The sequence below is a fragment of the Eretmochelys imbricata genome, chromosome 7, assembly GCF_965152235.1.
Source record: "Eretmochelys imbricata isolate rEreImb1 chromosome 7, rEreImb1.hap1, whole genome shotgun sequence".
NCBI classification, from domain to species: domain Eukaryota; kingdom Metazoa; phylum Chordata; order Testudines; family Cheloniidae; genus Eretmochelys; species Eretmochelys imbricata.
In genome coordinates, this window is record NC_135578.1 from 48057785 (window position 1) to 48071828 (window position 14044).

Here is a 14044-nt window from a genome sequence, read left to right on the forward strand (position 1 = left end):
GATGTGCTCTGCACAAGCTTTTCTCTTAGGTAGGGGAAGCAAACTGGCAGTTGTTGGACTTGTTTTTCCAAAGGAGAGCAACAAAATCTGCTCAGTCTACAGCAAGGGAGAGTTAGGTTCAATATTAGGAAAAACATGCGTCCGATGAAGTGAGCTGTAGCTCACGAAAGCTTATGCTCAAATAAATTTGTTAGTCTCTAAGGTGCCACAAGTACTCCTTTTCTTTTTGAGGAAAAACTGTCTAAGGATAGCTAAGCTCTAGAGTAGGCTTCCTAGGGAGGCTGTGGAATCCCTGTCTTAGGAGGCTTTTAAAAACAGATGTGACAGGCATGTGTCAGAGATGGTCTATCCACAGGCCCCAAGCACACCTCAGATCCTCAGGTGTCTAGACTGAGAAATGTGCCTCCTGTCCCTGCTTTAATATCTTTATGGAGGATTAGCTGCAGCTGCTGACCCCAGCTACTTCCGTTCTCAGCACGATCTGCTCCCAGGACAAGCGATGATCTCTCCCTGGACAGCGTCCATTATTACTGATTGACCTATATAGCACCGAGAGCATGCCAAGTTTACTTGGTCCTGTCTCAGCGCAGGGGCCGGACCAGGTGACTTCTCAAGGTCCCTTCTGGCCCGATGTTTCCAGGATTATACAAGCTGACCTGTGCAGCCACTACCCAGCGAGATGGCCTGCTGTTTTCTCAGGCCATTGGCCTGGCCTAGCGGGAGTCAGGAGCTGTAGTTGCTCTTTGTCCCACATGCCCTCTCTCTGGCAGGGAAGTAATGAGTGTAACCTGGTTATTTTTGCCAGATCCCTGCCTCCCTATTGAAAGTTCTGTATTTCCAGCAATCTGAGCACCTCTGCTCTGTCCATCCTCTCACTCCTGCTCCCTGATGGGAGGTCAGGCCTCTCCATGCTGGAGCACAGTGCAGGACATTTGCTTAAGTGGGTTTGCCACCTTATGATAAAGCACTTGAATTTCATGCAGAAATCCTACCCAGAGATGCTCAGGGAAATCACATGGACAGATACATTCTGCTCTTGGTTACACTGGTGTAAATGTCATCTAACTCCATTCAGTTCTTCCAGAATTTACACAATGCTAACTGAGAGCCAGATATGGCTGAGTGATTAATTGGGCCCTGACTTTCAGCAAATGGGGAATGAATCCCACCTCTTTCTAGACATCCATTTCTCATTTGGGGGGATGGTTCCTACCGGTTCTCACTCCTTTTCCTCCTCTTCCCCCTGTCCTGTGCAGGAGCTGTGATGATTTTCCGGTCCCAGAAGAAGTTGGGGGTGTGGAGGAAATGGGCAGGAAATGCTTTCTCAAGGCCTTGAGCATGAGCTCACAGCTCTGTTTGGCATGTGTGAACAGCTGATAGGGTAACTAGACAGCGTCAGGTTCGGAATCACCAGGCTGATCCTGGTCCACTTGCTGTCCCTTTTGTGCCTCTTCTGGCAGCAGAGAGGGGATGGGGAGCTGCCCTGATAGCGCAGCTGGGGATTCCCCAGGGGTGGGTGCACACCTGCCGCCCTACAGCATAAAGGGCACTCCAGGGGCAGGAGCACACTGCACTCTGAAAACCCCGTGCTGCCAGGGGACAGTACACCGACTCCTCCCTCCCCTTCTCAGGTTTGCAGCATGCTGTTCCAGCACATCTGAGGATCTGGCCCGATAGATTGTTAAGAGACCCATTTTCTGTCGGTCTCAGGTAGTTATACAACCCCTGTCACCAATGTATCTGAGCACCTCACGATCTCCAGTGTATTTATACGCTCACATCTCTGGGAGGCAGGACAGGGCAAGTGTCCCCATGGTACAGATGGGAAACTGACGCACAGAGAGACTTTCCCAACATCATATAGTGTGTTTGTGGTTGAACAGGGAACTGAAGCAGGCCTAGTCACTGGACCATCCTGCCTATGTAACCCCGGTTGCTAAAAACCCATCAGACTAAATCTGAAAGCGTTTTCAGACTCTCAGAGTCACATCTGGGCTGTGTTCAGCTCCTCACACAAGTGCTGCTGCATTTGAATCATGTTTTCTGCATGCTTTTCACTCAGCTTGGAGCAATGAAGATAGGCTAGTCAGGTTTGCTGTGGCTTCTAAAAAAAGAACAGGAGTACTTGTGGCACCTTAGAGACTAACAAATGTATTAGAGCATAAGCTTTCGTAGGCTACAGCCCACTTCATCGGATGCATAGAATGGAACATATAGTAAGAAGATATATATATACATACAGATAAGTTGGAAGTTGCCATATAAACTGCGAGGGGCTAATTAATTAAGATGAGCTATTATCAGCAAGAGAAAAAACTTTTGTAGTGATAATCAAGATGGCCCATTTAGACAGTTGACAAGAAGGTGTGAGGATACTTAACGTGTGGAAATAGATTCAATATGTGTAATGACCCAGCCACTCCCAGTCTCTATTCAAACCCAAGTTAATGGTGTCTAGTTTGCATATTAAGTCAAGCTCAGCAGTTTCTCTTTGGAGTCTGTTTTTGAAGCTTTTCTGTTGCAAAATTGCCACCCTTAAATCTTCTGGTCAGTTTCACTTCCAGGTTCTCCTGCATTAGCCGGGTATTGCCCTGTCTGGGACACAAGGGCCATGTTCAGTTTTAAGGAAGCTGTTTTTTACTGGACTGTTTGTTTAAAATGGGAACATTTCTAGTTGTCTTAGCTGATACGTCTTGTTTTTACTAAGCCTAAATTTTAGGGTCTAAAATGTTCCTGCCAGTGTCCCGTTAAATGAAAGTGTTATGGGCTGAAAGCAGTATGATAAGCAAGATGATATTCCAGGCTCTTTGGAAATTACTGGTTTCTAGGAAGGTGATTATAGTATTTGATTTATTGCCCCTTTATTCTCCTACTCATTTTCTATCACATTTATCAAAACAGAAGCAGAATGAGAAAATGTCTGTCAGAATGACAATGGGAATTTTGTAGTGGAGATACTGCAGGGTGAATTGCTGGATTGGTTTGTTATGGTACTGGCCAGAATTTTCAAACTTGGGTTCCTAAATCCATATCTAGGCTCCTACATAAAAGTGACCTTTTTTTCAGAAGTACCAAGTAAGTGCAGCTGTTGTTGAAATCATTCAGAATTGCTGTGTCCAGCACCTCGGAAATCTATTTAGGAGCCTAATTATTGATTTAGAGTCTAACTTCGGGCTCCTGGGTTTGAATCTGTTGCCCAGTGTTTTCATCTCTAGGTCACAGGTTTTACTTTGTCCTAAATCCAGGTGCCTCAAGTCACTGCCAGCTGATGGCCACTTGGTGGCCTGTGTGAAGTGAGTTTGTGATCTCAGTGCAGCTCTCAGGGCTGGATCCAAGGCCCAGGGAAGTCAGTGGAAGGACTCCCATTGGGCTTTGGATTAGACACTCACCCACCCCACAGTGACTAGGTATCCACAAAACACACAAGCCCCCCATTGTAACTAGCACTAATTGCCCCACACCCCTTGTTGACAATCTCAGCAAAGGCGATAAGGTGCAAATTTGCCCAAAGACTGGGCTGTCTAGAGGGGATTGCTGCCCGGCAGGCATTCTCCAGCAGAAGTTCACAGCCCAGCTTCCTTGGGAAGGTCCCAGCGTTCCTTTATTACATGACTGTATTCTATAGCAGTGGGCCAGATCTGCAGGGCACCACAGCACTGCTTGACCCAGCTTCTCTGCCGCCTGCTGCTTGACTAGGCAAGGCTCCTCTCATCTCCCCATCTCTGCCAGCCACAAGCTGTCAGTCCGCTAGCTCCCCGCTCTGCCCATGCCTGCAGGGGAGGATGCCCAGCTCTTTGAGATGTTGTGGAAACATTCTCCTGGGTCCTGCAGTACGAGATGCCCCCTGTTTCTATCCGGGATGGATTTTTGACTCTCTGGTGCATGTGCCCTTTATTTAGCTAGATTTATGTCATTACAGGCAGCGTTTTGGCGCTTACGCTGATACAGATCCATCCCAGCCACACCAGGGACAATGGCAGGCGAAACTATTTTTAGCACAACAGGGACCGTGAGCTGGTAGATGTCCCATGGAGAAGCCCTATAAGTTACGAGTGCTGAGCGGTGCCAGGAGCTGTGATTTATAACCCACTAAGCATTTGCCATGGGGAAGGCGAGTCTTTGGTTCTCTTCCTGCCTCATCTACCAAGTCGATTGCCTTTCAGTTGGGGATTACAGCGTCGCTGCTGCAGTTCCCCCTCCGCCCCTCCAACATGCTGTGATGCTCGGTCCCTTTCTCTCTTTCTTCCTAGTTTAACGAGAAGGCAAAACCTGTATCCTGCTTCAAGCACCTGGTCCAGGCCAACATCCGCAACAAGAAGGTCTTCAAGGAAGACGTGCAGGAGATGGTAGCCAAGGGGACAACCGACTACAAAGCTGGCTTTGAGTACGCCTTTGACCAGCTGCAAAATGTAAGTCTGGGACTGGGAGGGGGGCTTTAGGACTCAAACACAGGGGCTTCCAAAGGACAAAATCCCGGGCAGTTCCAGGACTCAGACTCTCAGGTTTTTGGTGGGGGCTCCAGGATCCTGACTGGAGGCTTCCAGGTGAAATGCTTGGCCTCCGAGCAGGAGGCTTGGACCATTCACTGCCAGATGACTCTGCAACTCATAAGCCTGGGGACTGTGTTCAATCAGCTGTTTGCAAGAGGGTACCCCCATCTTGTGACTCTATGAACTTCTCTCCTCTTCACCTGGGGATCTCAGCCTAGTGGGGAAGGTCCTTGCTGTTATTGTTTATTATTTGTATTATCATAACCCGTGGGAGCCCCCATCGTCACCAGGACTCTGTTGTGCTAGGCGCTATACAAACACAGAACAGAAAGACAGTCCCTGCCCCAAAGAGCTTCCATTCTAACACTATGGGTACACTGCACACCAGCATGTAGGATACACATAGCTACTCATCGCAGTGAAAAGCAGGCTGCCTCCACACTGCAGGGTGTAGCTACACGCGTCAGTGAAAGGCTCAGGCAGGGGGAGGCAGTGGGGAAAGGCTGAGCTTTTGGTCGCTGCCTCCCCTCTGCCAGAGCCTTTCCCCTCTGCCAGAGCCTTTCCCCACTGCTGGAGTCTTTCCCCGGCAGTGGGGTAAGGGTCAAGCAGTGGGGAGACAGCAGGACACAATGCTGCTAAAAACAGCAGTGTAGATGGGAGGCACTGCTTGAGCGAGTATCCTCATATCCTTCAGGCATGTCTTTACTCACCTACAATGTGCCTCACCATCTATACTACTGTTCATACTCATGCTAGGTATATACACGACACGCCACCGAAAGAAGCGGGTCGTGTTGGCATACTCTAATTATAAGACAAGAGACACCAGCTGGATATGACACATGAGAAAGCACAAAGAAACCAGGAGACAATGCTGTCAAAACAGACCTTTTGGAAACAGGAGATTCTCCCATGGCCTCTGCCTGGCAGCTGGACACACTCTAGCCTCACAGGGAAGCCTCCATGTCTGGAAATTTCCCTCTCGGAGTCTCAGGTCAGCCCTTCCTTTCCAAGCTTCCGTGTCTTTGATAGGATCCTCTTCCAAAATCCATTAGCAATGGGCTGGAGCCCATAGGTCCAAGCAGCTGCCAAGCCATGGGGATGTCCGTGTGGGTCCCTGCGTGGACCTTTGCTCTGTAACATGGCTGATCCTTCCTCAGTCCAGAGCTCTTCAGTCCCTCAGGCCCCTCACACCCCGGCCGCCAGCCATCAGCTTTTCAGTCGCTCACCTGAGAACGAGATCTTGGGCCATAGGATATTAACTGGAACAGAGCCCCACACTTCTGCCCCCGCAGTGCCAGGATGCAGCACTGACTGAGAGCCAACGTTAAGTGGACACTGCAGCTTGACTTGGAGAGTATTTCATACATCTTCAGCTCTGTTCAGAGCACTGGGAGCAAAACTCCGGGGGGGAACAGGGTGGTACCTGCTTCGCTGCAGCGCCCCCTATGGGCAGAGGCTGGGGCTGGAGTAGCTGGGAGCTCCCCCCATAGCCAGTGTCCCATGCCCCTCCCCACAGCACCCCCTCTGGGCAGAGGCTGAGGCTGGAGTAGCCGGGAGTTCCCCCCACAGCCAGTGCTCCTGCCCCCTCCTGACAGCACCCCCTGCTGGGAGAGGCTGGGGCTGGCATCGCCAGGAGCTCCTCCCATAGCCAGCGCTTCGACACCCTCCCCACAGCGCCCCCTTCTGAGAGAAGCTGGGAATGGAGCAGGGAGCACCTAACAGGCAGTGCTTTTCACCATTCCTTATAGTGTCCCCCACAGGGTGCGCCTTGAATTGCACCGTGTTCCCTTCACAGATGCCCGCCTCAGGGCTCTCACCCAGCATCACATGCAGCTGCTAAGCGCTGCATGAGGCCATCAGCAGCGCCCAGGCTGGAAAAGCTCAGCTCGGCCTGTCCCGGGGCAGGGCTCTGCTGGCAGGACCTGCTTATGTTATTGCTGCAGCCCTGGCCAGATCAATGGAGAGCCTCAGGGCCTGGAATTTCAGTTTTCACAGGAACTGCTGCCTCTTACATTTCATTAAAAAGTTCACAGGACCAACGTGAGAGGGCTCGGCTCAGACAGGCCACCAAGGCGGTAGGCCAGATAAAGATGAATGGCCCTATTAATCACTGAGCAGTAATAGTCACAACATAATTTCTGTCCAGACAGCCCCCACCTCCAGTTCACCTCCACCACCTTCACCCCTGGAGAATCAGGCAGGGAAAACAGATTTGTCATGGCCAGCATGGTGAGCCTGGGCTGAGTCCTGCATAGAGGCAGAGAAATCTGTACACACACCCCCTGCTGTACTCACACATGCACGTACACCCTCACCGCTGTACACACACTGCTGTACACGCACGCACACCGTGCTGTAGTCACACGCCCACGCACACGTGGCTGTACTCACACATGCACACTGCGGTACACATGCACGCACACACTGCTGTACTCACACATGCACGCACTGCTGTACACGCACGCACACCGTGCTGTAGTCACACATGCACACACTGCGGTACACATGCACACACGCACTGCTGTATTCACACATGCACACACTGCGGTACACATGCACACACACACTGCTGTACTCACACGTGCACACACTGCAGTACACATGCACACATACACTGCTGTATTCACACGTGCACACACTGCAGTACACATGCACACACACACTGCTGTAGTCACACGTGCACACACTGCAGTACACATGCACACATACACTGCTGTAGTCACACGTGCACACACTGCAGTACACATGCACACACACACTGCTGTATTCACACATGCACACACTGTTGTACACGCACGCACACCGTGCTGTAGTCACACGCCCATGCACACGTTGCTGTACTCACACATGCACACACTGCGGTACACATGCACACACACACTGCTGTACTCACACGTGCACACACTGCGGTACACATGCACGCACACACTGCTGTATTCACACATGCACGCACTGTTGTACACGCACGCACACCGTGCTGTAATCACACGCCCACGCACACACTGCTGTACTCACACGTGCACACACTGCGGTACACATGCACACACGCACTGCTGTATTCACACATGCACACACTGCGGTACACATGCACACGCACACACTGCTGTACTCGCACATGCACACACTGCGGTACACATGCACGCACACACTGCTGTACTCACACGTGCACACACTGCAGTACACATGCACACACACACTGCTGTATTCACACATGCACACACTGCGGTACACATGCACGCACACACTGCTGTATTCACACATGCACACACTGCGGTACACATGCACACACGCACTGCTGTATTCACACATGCACACACTGCGGTACACATGCACACGCACACACTGCTGTACTCGCACACGCACACACTGCGGTACACATGCACGCACACACTGCTGTACTCACACGTGCACACACTGCAGTACACATGCACACACACACTGCTGTATTCACACATGCACACACTGCGGTACACATGCACGCACACACTGCTGTATTCACACATGCACACACTGCGGTACACATGCACACACGCACTGCTGTATTCACACATGCACACACTGCGGTACACATGCACACACGCACTGCTGTATTCACACATGCACACACTGCGGTACACATGCACACGCACACACTGCTGTACTCGCACGTGCACACACTGCGGTACACATGCACGCACACACTGCTGTACTCGCACGTGCACACACTGCAGTACACATGCACACACACACTGCTGTACTCACACGTGCACACACTGCGGTACACATGCACGCACACACTGCTGTACTCACACGTGCACACACTGCGGTACACATGCACGCACTGTTGTACACGCACGCACACCGTGCTGTAGTCACACGCCCACGCACACGTTGCTGTACTCACACATGCACACACTGCGGTACACATGCACACACACACTGCTGTACTCACACGTGCACACACTGCGGTACACATGCACGCACACACTGCTGTACTCACACGTGCACACATTGCGGTACACATGCACGCACACACTGCTGTACTCACACGTGCACACACTGCGGTACACATGCACGCACACACTGCTGTACTCACACGTGCACACACTGCGGTACACATGCACGCACACACTGCTGTACTCACACGTGCACACACTGCGGTACACATGCACGCACACACTGCTGTACTCACACGTGCACACACTGCGGTACACATGCACGCACACACTGCTGTACTCACACATGCACACACTGCGGTACACATGCACGCACACACTGCTGTACTCACACGTGCACACACTGCGGTACACATGCACGCACACACTGCTGTACTCGCACGTGCACACATTGCGGTACACATGCACGCACACACTGCTGTACTCGCACGTGCACACACTGCGGTACACATGCACGCACACACTGCTGTACTCGCACGTGCACACACTGCGGTACACATGCACGCACACACTGCTGTACTCGCACGTGCACACATTGCGGTACACATGCACGCACACACTGCTGTACTCGCACGTGCACACACTGCGGTACACATGCACGCACACACTGCTGTACTCGCACGTGCACACACTGCGGTACACATGCACGCACACACTGCTGTACTCGCACGTGCACACACTGCGGTACACATGCACGCACACACTGCTGTACTCGCACGTGCACACACTGCGGTACACATGCACGCACACACACTGCTGTATTCACACATCCACGTGCACACACGCACACTGTTGTGGACGCATATGCACACATCTCTGTTTGCGAGTGGAAACGCGCAGGGTGGCTTGCAGCCCTGGGCACTCACATGGATTCCAAACCCTCCCTGGAGAGACCATGAGATGCAGCCAAACCTGACAAGGGAATTAGGTAGATTTGGGGTTTGTCACCATTTGAGCAGCAAGAGAGACAGGTGTATAGGAGAGGAATTACCAATGGCTGCCCTGGTGCTCCTGGCTGCCCCGGCCTCTCCCAGCAAGAGGCGCTCTGGGGAGGGGGCAGGGCCAAGTACTCCAGCCCCAGCCTCTCCCACTGTCCATTGTGTGCCCAGTTGAGAGGTCTTCCAGTTCCATATTGCTCTTTTCTCCCTGTCTGGGCAGGTCCTGTGGTGCAGGCATGGCTCTCTGGCCCCTGCTGGCCCCTCTGACAGCTTCCTTTCACTCATCCCAGGCAGAGGCAGAATTACCCTGGGCTGTCCAGCAGCAAGCACTGGGGGGTCCTCAATGGTTCTCGTTGCTGGATCATGGCATCCTCAGAGCACAGCTGGCCTTGGCCCCTTCTGCTTCCCATTCCCTTCCCTTCCAGAGCCCAAAGTGCCTGGGCTAGGTCTGGGAAGGGAAATTGGGTCTGAATCTCAGACGAGACTTCTGGGGACCTCCTCTCCCCAGGAGAGCAGCGGGCACTCCATGGCCTGGCTCATTTCAGACTAGGCTGGAGAACAGGGAGCCCAACTTTGCTGGCCAAGGGGAATCAGCCAGATAACCTCCTAGGTCCTTCCTGGCTTCAGTGAATAGGAAGGAAGTTGCAGCAGGTGTAATGGCCTGAGTGGGATGATACTGCGACCGATGCTTCTCATCACCAGGGCTGCTTCTTGACAGGCGCTTCTGAGCTCTTCATCCCTCCTGCCCTGAGAATGGGGACATGTTATATGGATGTGTTGTTCTCACTCTTAGACATGTATAGGCACCCACACGTACAATACAAAAACAATTCTGTAGGCACCTTGGAGGACATGGTGGTTACTATTCCGGACATAGGGGCCTCCCAGAACGTCAGAGTGACCGTTGTGATAAAACTCACACCCTCTGTGCTCCAAACACATTATCTGAGCCAAAGGAGAATCCCCCTTAGATGCCAGCAGGATAGGGCATATGACACATGATGGAGTAGTTCTGATCCCATCCAGCAGCAGACAGTGGGGCACAATACCCCAGCCAGTTTGTTGCTGTGTATAGTAGACACACACACACACACACACTGTATACAGCCTTTCTTAGCAGAAGCCCGTGCATTGGTTTAACCCAGGAGCATGACAGAGGCAGTCGATGTGCTCTGTCCCTTCCAGGGCCTGCCCTCACTCTGTTTTTTGCTCTTGGTTGCAGTCCAACATCACGCGAGCCAACTGCAATAAGATGATCATGATGTTCACCGATGGTGGGGAAGACCGGGTCCAGGATGTGTTTGAGAAGTACAACTGGCCCAATAAAACGGTGAGTGCTCTGGTATTAGACACACCAATCCCCTGCTGACGTGGTCCTGGTCCTAGTGCAGCCCATGAGCACTGCCCGCGCTCCAACAGGCGGTATGTGTGTTCGCTTCTTACCCCAGAATACCAGGCTGCTGTGTGCTGTGCGTTTGTTTCTTGGGCTCTACTCCTAGCCTCTCCCAGCCAGAGGCACTGCGAGGAATTGGGTAGGAGCATTGGCTTTTGGAAGACGCTCAGCTATTTCACTTCTCAGCTTTTCCCAGCAGGAGGCGCTGTGGGGAGCAGGGCAGGAGCGCTGGCTGTGGGGGAGCTGTGGGGGGAGCTCACCGCTACTCCAGCCCCAGCCTCTCTCAGCAGGGGGCGCTGTGGGGAGGGGGCAGGAGTGCTGGCTGTGGGGGAGTTCCCAGCTATGCCAGCCCCAGCCTCTCCCTGCAGGGGGTGCTGTAGGGAATGCTACAAGAGCCGCAGCCACTGTAGCAAGGCAGGGACGCAGGTCCGAGGTTTACATCACAGCCCTTTATGGTGCTGCATTTAAAAGCTGATATGAAATGTCCATTTTCAGTGTATTCTGCAGTTTCCAGGCAAGAGCGAGTCATTTCTGTCTCCCTCTGGGCCCCGAGAGGCTTGGTCGGAGCGGATGACGGAGGGCCTATATCCTGCCCCAGTTAACATTTACATACCTACAGACTTTCACTCTCTCCAGGTTTGCAATGAAGGGTTTGGTGAGATAACAGGCAGGCTGATAAGGCAAAGGCATCCCCTTGGGTGGTGGCAAGCTATGTATGCATTGCATTAGCAGGGCTGGGGGCAGGGAAACCTCCTGGCTTTTAAGAGCAGATCCCGCAACGCAGACTTACACACACACACGCTCTCTCTCTCTCCATTGCTCACTGAGGAACACAGTGGCTAACAAGTTGCTGTTCCACTGCCTAGAGAAAAGGGTCCCATCCTGGGGTGCTGGACACATGTGGCTTTGGAGCCATTTTTGTAAGGAATAACCTAAGGTTTGCAGCTCAGGCTCCACCGAGCTGTACTGATCCACTCTACTACCATAGGCACATGCTGCTTCCTGTTAAGGATTCTGGGTAATGTAGTCTATCAGACACAACGAGGAATCCGGTGGCACCTTAAAGACGAACAGATTTATTTGGGCATAAGCTTTCATGGGTGAAAAACCAGCTCTGAAAGCTTATGCCCAAATAAATCTGTTCGTCTTTAAGGTGCCACCGGACTCTTCGTTGTTTTTGTGGATACAGACTAACACGGCTACCCCTCTGATACTTGGTAGTCTATCAGGCCTTTCTTGTACTAAGAAGTGTTGTATTTAGACCTACCACTAGCGGGCACTCCAAACAGAATAGCCCAGAGCCCTGCCCAGGCAGCACGGCTAATTGCAGTGGGGTTGCACAGGGGATAGGTGAAGGCAGGATTTGATGCTGTGTGCACCTATTGCTACGTTACGCATGTGTAAGGAAAGCCCAGGTTAAAGGGTGCTGGTCTGGCAGGTGGGGACTGTCATGGCCAGAGCAGGTCCCTGCTGAGCAGTGATCCCACTGAGGTGGGAGTGGGAAAAGCAGCCTTTGGATTCAAGCTCGATGGAGACCAAAAGTCAGCCCCATGCAATGGAAGTTTGGTGGCCTGTGTGAAATGAGTGCTCTGTTCTCAGCCCGCTGCGATTATCCACAACACAAAAGCCACTGCCACCCTGGCATTAGTTAGGTTACAGTCTCAAGTGAGAGGCTAAGGGCCATGGCGATGGAGGGCTGTCTGGACTCGGAATTTGCCTGGATTCCAGCCACCAGAGCAGACCCCTAGTATGTGCAGGGGAAGCCGTGATTTACACTGGGTTCTGAAAACGGGGTGTGATCCACTGATGCAAATTGCAGTGAACCCCATCTCGGTGCAGCTGCACAGGTTGTGGGACCAGGGCAAGCCTGCAGGGTAGCCAAGGCCTGAGCTCTCCTTTGAGTCCAGCCCTCCAGAGGCACAAGGGAGGGGAAATTTGCACGGCCACTGCCTTGTGCTGTCCCTTGTGCATAGACACAAGGGCTGAGTCCCAAAGGGCACTGAGCCAAAGGTGGAGCTGCTGCAGCCCAGCTCTGAGCTCAGGGGAATCTTGCAAGCTACGGAGAGATCTGGCTGTTCCATCCTCTTCAGAGCAAAGGGGACGGACAAAAGGTTGGGGATGCAAGGGGTGGGCCTGGCAGTGAATGGGTCGTGCCTGCATAGCACAAGACAGGGATCTAGTGCACAGAGCCTCATGTCAGGGGCAGAAGAGCAGGCAAAGACATACCCGGGAAATGCAATGGGGTTTCTCCCTGGGAGCAACGTGCTGTGAATGAGCCAGCGAGGTGGGCAGAGGTGGTATCATTGACCTGCTTCCTCCGTCCCTTCCTGGGGCTGCCCATCACGAGTAGGGGATTGAGCATGAGTCGGGAAAGGTGGGTGAGAAGCCCTGTGAGGGGGCAGGGAGTGAATCTCTGCAGCTGCTTTGCCATGCGCCAGTTCATCACAAGGAAAGGGGAAACAGGCATTGGCTTTATCACCTGATTCCACCTCATTTGATGGGAGCTATTACGACGTCTGTCCTTCCTGCCCGCCTGGTCCTGCACTGAACCACTGCCCCTGTAATGGGGCGGCTCACATGCCAGGGCTGTCTTATTTCCTGTGCTGAAGTGCCAGGGAAGGAAATGGGCAGAGCTCCCTCGCCCGGGCTGTTGGTACACAGGGGATGTGTCACAGGAGAGCTGGGCTGGAAGAGAGCGGAATGGGAGCACCTCAGTGCTCTCAAGGGGCTGTGGGACCATGGGAGAGGAGTCCCCAGGAGGCAGGAGGGTTGTGCCCAGATGGCTCCTTTCCCTGCCAGCCCACCGGCAGCGGGTCACCACTCTGTGACCCCCATCCATCTCCCCAGTAACTCGGCAAGGGGGAGCAGGGAATCCTCTCCAGCCCAGACCATGCAGCAGAAGTGGAGCTGTTCCACATTCATTAGACCAGCCTCCACGGGCCAAGCATCCCTTCGATTGCTGGGGAGGACTGGAGGGTCAGCCTAGACTACCTCTGACGGTGTTTGTCCAACCTAGTCTTAAAACCCTCCAGTAACAGGGATTCCACAACCTCCCTTGGAGGCCTGTTCCAGAGCTGAACTATCGGGAGAGTTAGACAGTTTTTCCTACTATCGAACCTAAATTGCCCTGACTGCAGATTAAACCCATTGCTTCTTGTCCTACTGTCAGTGGGTGTGGGCAACAATTAATCACCATCTTCTTTGTAACGGTCCTTAACATATTTGAAGACTGTTATCAGGTGTGTCGTCCCCCTGTCCGTCCGTCCCCGTCCCCCCCCGTCCCCC

At 52.8% G+C, this 14044-nt stretch overlaps 1 protein-coding gene across 4 annotated transcripts in view; it reads left to right on the top strand.

The window, feature by feature from the left end:
• Positions 1-14044, top strand: part of CACNA2D2 (calcium voltage-gated channel auxiliary subunit alpha2delta 2) — a 570874-nt gene that overhangs the window by 485609 nt on the left and 71221 nt on the right. For all 4 annotated transcript variants that reach the window (XM_077821335.1, XM_077821332.1, XM_077821333.1 and 1 more), the window contains exons 10-11: positions 4251-4409; positions 10589-10696. In XM_077821335.1, coding sequence (XP_077677461.1) covers positions 4251-4409; positions 10589-10696 — 267 coding nt within the window. The remainder of the gene's footprint in view (positions 1-4250; positions 4410-10588; positions 10697-14044) is intronic.